This window comes from Sinocyclocheilus grahami, unplaced genomic scaffold (genome assembly GCF_001515645.1).
Source record: "Sinocyclocheilus grahami isolate Dianchi unplaced genomic scaffold, SAMN03320097.WGS_v1.1 scaffold136.1, whole genome shotgun sequence".
Classification (NCBI taxonomy): domain Eukaryota; kingdom Metazoa; phylum Chordata; class Actinopteri; order Cypriniformes; family Cyprinidae; genus Sinocyclocheilus; species Sinocyclocheilus grahami.
This window is the reverse complement of record NW_015505315.1, coordinates 1468695-1476501: the sequence shown is the minus strand read 5'-3', so window position 1 is coordinate 1476501 and position 7807 is coordinate 1468695. Positions and strand designations below refer to the sequence as shown.

The window sequence follows — 7807 nt, the reverse complement described above, 5'->3', positions numbered from 1 at the left end:
CCTACAGAAAAGAACATTTATGTTTAATCTATCTAATAGTGTGTTGGTCATACCATACAATGATTTATAGCTTGTCTTTGTTGAATAATACAGAACATAAAGAGCTTTAAAAAAAATTATTGCATATTAAATTGCAATCGCAATATTGGGAAAAAAATCGCTTTCCTTCGTCTCCGTCTCCGCTGGTTCCGTCCAGCCCTCCTTCGTCTCTAGAGCGCCCCCCCACCCCAGAGCCGGCTCCAGCCCCAAAACTCACTCCAGTGCCAGCACCACGTAAGCGCTACCCTGATCCCCAGTTCAGCCCAGGGAGGGCTCCTGATCCCCAGAACTCGCTCCAGCCCCAGAGTTCGCTCCAGTGCCCGCTCCTCGTAAGCGCTTTCTAGAGCGCCATCTAGTGCCTGCTCCTCCAGAGCTCCCCCCGTATACCCGTGGCCGAGTCAGCTAAGGCCACAGAGGATCTGCCATGGCCTCCTGAGTCCCCTGTTCCGCCATGGCTCCCTCATCCGCCCTGGAGGCTCTCCTTGTCTCCGCCCTGTTCCAGTCCTGCAGCAGCCTCCAGGGCTATAATCTTACTGACCCCGAACATTTGAATGATATATATATATATATATATATATATATAAAGTTAATTTATTTTGGGCTCAGGTTTGATAAGGATGGATGGAGGTGTTTGTGTCTCCTGAGTTCAGATGACCTGTTCCAGCATGCTTCACCTTCTCTGTAATTACACACACTAATATATCTGCTTCATATAATGGCTGGAGAGAGAGAGAGCCAATCAATCAAACTCCTCTAGACTTCTGTTGCTAGTCTCATACACTGTACATTGGAGTGTTTGTAATGGTTTTGAACTTTTAAAGTGCCCTGTGAATGGTTTTGAACCCCATAACCCCAGCACCCCTCCCCCAACCCTTCTTTCTTTTATACATTGGTACCTCATTTGACTTTTTTCTCTATTTTATGTTTTCTTTTGTTCCAGAGCAGTGACTCAAGATAAATGTATGCGGTCTATTAACTTTTGTTTTTCGCCTTTTCCCGTTTGTTCTCTCCCTCCGGCTGTCCTCCTCAGATTAATTAGGAGTAATATATCAGTCATTTTGATCATTTAAGACATGACTGGAGCAAAATTCACATTTGTGGGTAAATGTCTTTCCCTCCTTCTCTCTCTTTCTTCTGTCTGTCATTTATATACATATAAAGATACACATTCTTACTTCTTAAGCACTTCAAGATATAAGACCAGGCAGATAGAGGGGTAAAAAACAATATTAATAAATAATATATACAAATAATACTAATATTAATGATATTAACATACTAATATTAATGAAAAACTATCATTAAAAAGGCTATTTATAACACCAATAAGGTCCTATATAGCATTTTCAAAGTATGGTTCTATATGGAACCCTATAAAAAAGGTTTTTATTTAGCACTAAAAAGGGTTCTGCTATTGTTACAAGCCGAAGAACCCTTTTCTGGTACTGTTTAGAACCATTTTTCTTAAGAGTGTGGATAACACACACTCACACCGGTTCCTCTTCCTTTCCTCCCATTAGAATATAAATGTAATGAAAATATTAATTACATTTAACTTCAATACATGTAATTGGTTTGAATGATTTTTTGAGGAAAGTTTTTGTAGTACAAAGTTTTTGTCGCATCATCTGTATGTATAGTTTGACATTCGTTCATTCATTCATTCATGGACATCTTAAGAGCTGCAAAGAAAGGTACCTTCCACTCAGAGGATGAGGAACAAGAGAAAGAGAGGGAAATGTGGGACTGGATTTAGTCTCACAGCAAAAAGAAAGCACAAGTATGAGAGAAAGAGATCCTGTCCCTGCTGCAGTGGCTTTTCAAGGCATGTCACGAGCAGACACTGATTTCCACTCAGCGACAATAAAAGTCAGTGACAGCCGCCTCTCTAAATCCTCATTGACCTGTTATGTATAATGGGCTTTACAGAAGGACTTGGCTCTGGGAATTTTTTCTCACATCGAGGGTTTAAAGGAGGAACGGTAGACCGTGATGATTTGGAAACAAAGTGCATTCTGCAAGTTGTGCATTTTTTCCCCTTTCTTTCTCACTTGGGTTGTTTTTCAATGCAGAGAACCGATTAGATGCTCACGTGAATGAAGAGATGTTTGCTGGGATTATCAGAGCAATATATGTGCAGGAAATTATATCCAGAAGGGTTTCTTGAAATTGAAATAAGATTCCAAAAAAGGAGCATTGTATCGAGGAGGAGAATTGTGTTTGGCACTACACAAATTGTGAACTAAACTGTGTGAATCTGACTGAGAATGCTTCCTCTTATAGAAGACATGTTGTGGTACAATATGATACAAATCAAAAAGTGACAATACTTCATAAATTATGTAAATGAATGCTTTTATTCAGCAATGATGCATTAAATTGATCAAAACAAATACATCAAATAAAAAGCATCAAATAAATGCTTTTTTCAAAACTTTCTCTTCATCAAAGAAATCTAAAAACAATCTATTACAGTTTCTACAGTTTCAACATTGATAATAAAAAAGTGATTCTTAAGGACCAAATCAGCATATGATAACTAATAGATCATATGACTGTGGACTGAAGGCTACTGAAGCTTTGCCATCACCAGAATAAACTACATTTTAAAACATAATAGCTATTTTAAATTATAATACTGTTTTACAATGACTGTATTTTTTATCAAATAAATGCAGCCTCGTTGAGCATAAGATACTACTTTCAGAAACATTTTAAAAAACCATAACCCCAAACTTTTGAAGAGTAGTGCACACAAGGAAAGTTTTTATGTATTTTTAGCATACATTATCTCTTAAGCATTAGACAGACATTAGCCATCTCTGTGTGGAATCTGAATGAAGATCAACCCAAGCTGTTGAGGCCTAAACTACTTCTCCAGCTTTCCAAACTTGACCTCAGCTTCTAAAAACACCAAGATTATGACTAAACCTGTACAGACAACCGCATTGGACTTTTAGTTTAGATTAAGCTGGTGTTCAGAGAGCACTAACCCACATTCTAGGCTGATTCATTAGTCCCTCCTTTTTGTTTCTTCTTTTTCCCCTTCTTTTTGTTTAGTCTGCTCAGTCACATTATGAAGTGCTCTTTGTGATTCCCACTTTGGCCGTTCAGTCGCCCTGATTTCCAGCGTACACACTCCCATCATCTCTCACATCTTTATTTCCATTGAGAGGACTAAAGAGCAAAGTAAATAGAAGGTTTAATTAAACTCTGATCACATGAGACTTGATTTGCATAAGAATTTGGCCCTGTGTTTGTTGGGTGAATAAGAGAAAGAGATTAGGCACATAAAGAGGGATATACAGACCAAAGAAGAATAAAAGCAGACTGGGATGGGCTGAGACTTGGCTCACCATTTCTTTACCTTTCACTCTCACAGAAGCCGTTTGGTGTATCATTGTAACACCATGCCTCAGTTTAACAATAAACCAAGTGTTAGGAGTACACTGGACCTTTATTACGACTACAGTTAAACAGGTTAATCTGGAACAAAATGGAGCTGTTTTTATTGCAGAGTGAGAGAGGGAAAATAAAGAAAAAGTTATGCTCTTTGTGTCTGTATAAACCATATCAAGTTAGTGAGTAGTGTCAGTAGGTAGCCAGTAGTGAGACAAATGAGGTTTCTCTGGATTTTATTTGACATAATCAAGCAATGAAACCAATTCTCATGTCCTCTGTAAACCTTTTTAGTTATAAGCTTTGAAGAAGGAACTCTGTCTGCATTTTCAAAAGAAACAAACATAATTTCTTCCGAAATTAAGCTTTGTGTTATGTAATGTCAAAATGTTCCCATGCTCATAGGATTGACTGTTGTTTTGTGTTGTTCCAGGAGCTGCTTATTCAATTCTTCAGGGATGGTCACAGGATGATGATGTCACTGTGGAGCTGTTGAGGAGGAGACGCTGGCTTCTCCTGGAGCCCCTTCCAATGGAAAGTAACAAAGCCAGTCAAGACAGTTTGAAGCCTGAGTCTCAGGATTCACCTGGTATACTGGCTGATGAAGACGCAGACAACAGCTCCCAAATAATGGTACCCTTTATACTTTAACAAAATATTAATTTTCCCTAAGAGGCCATTCACACAGAATGCCTTTTTCCATTCCACTTTACTACTTTTCATTGTTTTCCTATGTAAACACACGCTAGACGGACATCTTTGACCATTGTCACTCACACTTCACACAGCGTTCTAAAAATGAGGAGCTCAAGTAGAAAAAAGTTCAACTTTTAAAAAACAGACACAGGTTATCAAACCCCGGGTTATGAAAATTAAAATTCTGTCATTGATTAATCACCCTCATGTCGTTCCAAACATGGTTAATTATTCATATTTCCTGTCGTTGAGCTAAATTCGCTACACCCATAAGCCCTTCGTTCATCTTCTGAACACAAATGAAGATATTTTTTATGAAATCCGAGAGCTTTCTGACCCTCCATAGACAGCAACACAACTAATACGTTCATGGCCCAGAAATGTATGAAAGGACATGGATAAAATAGTCCATGTGACGTCGGTGGTTCAACCGTAATTTTATGAAGCTATGAGAATACTTTTTGTGCACAAAGAAAACAAAAAATAATGACTTTATTCAACAATTTCTTCTCTTTCGTGTCAGAATTTTGGGGGGCTGTCGGGGCAGTCAGTGCGAGTGAGAACTCTGATTGGATTGGAGTTTATAGAACGAGTCAGTGCTCGAGAATTAAAGTGAAAGTGATGAAAACTAGTAAATGAAGGCGACACAGACTGAAGGCTGTTCTAATGTTAAATGATCTTTCCCAAGCATTCCAATATGCGAATATTTTTATAACAACGTGAGCCGCTTAAAATGAAGAAAATTATCAACATAACTGATATTCAAAATGGTAAGTAAACGCTGCTTTGTTTACATTTCGTATATCTGCGTATATCTAGTATATCCTTGTTTCGGTTTCTCTTTTTAAACTACGAATATTTACTATTGATAGCTACTGATATAGACAGTTAATTCTTCTCACGCAGGCGCAGAACGCACATGTTACAGTTGAACAGCTGTTACACACGCACATGTTACAGCTGTAGTCTGAGTGGTGTTCAAGAGCAGATTTTGGTCCAATGCTACCGACGCGAGGCGACAACACCGTCGGCTTTCATCGCTGCTAGTTCTTTGAAGTCGGCTTGGTGTGTCCCGGCCTTTACGGGTCTTTCATTCTTGGGTGAATTATCCATTTAAAAATAACAAACTTTATTAACAAAATGTAGCTTTAATAACAAAATAAACAAACAACAAAACGGAAACCGTCTCACTGCCAAATGCTACAGTATGTTGCTCTATCTATCTATCTATCTATCTATCTATCTATCTATCTATCTATCTATCTATCTATCTATCTATCTATCTGTCTGTCTGTCTGTCTGTCTGTCTGTCTATCTGAGGGACCATGTGATGCTGACGACTGGAGTACAATTCGGCTTTACCTTAGTGGCTGGGCTAATTAAACTCTAATGTACACAATGAGCAGTTGTACATCCATCTATGTGATCATTTAACCATATGAAAACATCATGCAGAAGTTTTTTAGTATTGAATTAGTTTCCCACATGATGATTACTTCAAAGCACTGTGTATATGCAGTATGTAGTTGCTAATTTTTATGTCCACTGGCTGTTTCCTTTGATGTTGCTTTACAAGGTCTGTGCGATGGAGTTTTAGTGTTTGAACTCCTACCAGCTCCCATATACAAACACATTCCTGTATAAACACTCATACACACATACACCTGGTGCATCATTTATTTCACACACAACAAAGTGCTTCTGTCATTTTTTTATTTTGTGAATTTCAAAGGACTGAATTTCTATTGCTTTTTATGACATGGCCTCAGGCTTTAGTTTAGGCTTTTAGGTTTTTGTTTGCTTTATTTTCAGCCTGTGTTGCTCTGCTTTTGCACTTTAACAGATTAAACTATCAAAGTTTACATACCTTATATTCACCTCTCCTTAACTCTGACACATTTCTTTCTTTATGAGAATTGTATTATTCATATAGTTCCATGCTGAATTCCTCGGTGCAAGGCTGTTTGATAAGACAGTGCAGACATTTATGATCAAGTGTTTTCCTCCTAGGGTTTTACAGACAGCCTTGCTTTGCTCAGTAAACGACAATAGATCAATCTGTGGCAATTTCATTCATGCTCTAAGTGTCTTTTTTTGGATTGTTACTTTGTCATGCATCATGTCCTCCACTCACAGAGCATGTGTCCATACAGGAATTCATTTATATTTGTAATAGTATATATTTTTTTAGCTTTTTTGTCTTTTTTATGACAGGACAGTGGAACAGAGACATTAATTGATTGGAGAGGAGAAAAGGGAACGGAATCAAATTCAAACTTGGTTCATCCGAAACACTGTTACTCTATATGTCATGAATAATCATGTCACACTCATAGCCTTGGTCATGTGATCAAGTGTTTTTGTCACGCATTAGACTAATTGGTAGACAAAATATTAATTTTGGTTTGTTTTTTAAAAGCCACAGATTGGATAATTGGATCACTGATAATGGCCTTTGTAGAAAATAATTTGTAATGGTCAGTAAGTTGAAGGATACAATTTCTCTGAGTTGATTTTCTTTCCGTTAGCTGATCATGTTCTTCTGTCCCTGTCCAAAGCATTATGCTGTTACTAATCAGCAGTCATCATGGGTTGTGTTTCTCCAGGCATTCAGATTTTCCGTCCATGTGCTTGGCATATGTAACCTGCAGAACTGTTAATTTAGTTAAAACATCAAAGTTTTTATATTTTCACTTTTGCTAGTAAATATATATATACAGTACCAGGATCTTCTGATTGCAAGTACTGTATGTGTACACTAACATACATAAATCCACACATATCTAAACACATATATGCCTTATTTATTATGACCTTATGTCTCAATCACCTCTTTCTCAAATCTCTCACCCAGCTGGTGAAATTATTGACCTTTTCACCTAAGAGTTTAAGGAGAACTGGGCTAAAAGAACTCACTTGACCCTTTTGGTGTTTTGTTATCATCATATTTTCCAGGCAGAGGCTAGACAGCTATACAGGTGCTGCTGAGCAACACTCAATTCAATAAACCTCTTAGTGACCCTCATAAATGTGGTCAGCATTGAAAATACATATAAACAAACAGAGATTGGCTCAGTCTTTTGTAAACACGCCTCTCTTAATTTATTCTTTCGGGAGAGTGTTTTTAATTTTAGTGGGGAAGTCTTGGCCTAATGGTTAGAGAGTTGGACTTGTAGCCCAAAGGTTGTGGGTTTGAGTCTCGTATCGACAGGGATTGTAGGTGGGGGGAGTGAATGTACGGCGCTCTCTCCCACCCTCAATACCACGACTGAGGTGCCCTTGAGCAAAGCACCCCCACCTGCTCCCCGGGCGCCGCTGCATAAATGACTGCTCCGTGTGTGTGTGTGTGTGTGAGTGAGTGAGTGATAAGTGCAGAGCACTAATTCCGATTATGGGTCACCATACTTGGCCACATGTCACGTCCCTTTAATACTGGAAGACCTGAAATGGTATTTGTTTGTGATGTGATAATCAGAATGGGCTCGTGGCCCTTGGTTGCTAAAAGCTTACCATAAACAAATATGTGTAGTGTCTGGACCACTCCAACACACAATATATATTTTGTTAGCTAGATTTCACAAATACTTTGTAACACCCCAGGACGCCGAACAAGACCCTGGTTTCATGGTAACCCGATACATTTACAACCTTGTGGAATGCGAGCCGGCTCTCA

The 7807-nt window shown here is 38.4% G+C and overlaps 1 protein-coding gene across 1 annotated transcript in view; it reads left to right on the top strand.

Annotated features, from left to right (window-relative positions):
- Positions 1–7807, top strand: part of LOC107591048 (plexin domain-containing protein 2-like) — a 67228-nt gene that overhangs the window by 32403 nt on the left and 27018 nt on the right. Inside the window, exon 2 of the mRNA XM_016280052.1 lies at positions 3872–4071. Within this exon, the coding sequence (XP_016135538.1) occupies positions 3872–4071 (200 nt within the window). The remainder of the gene's footprint in view (positions 1–3871; positions 4072–7807) is intronic.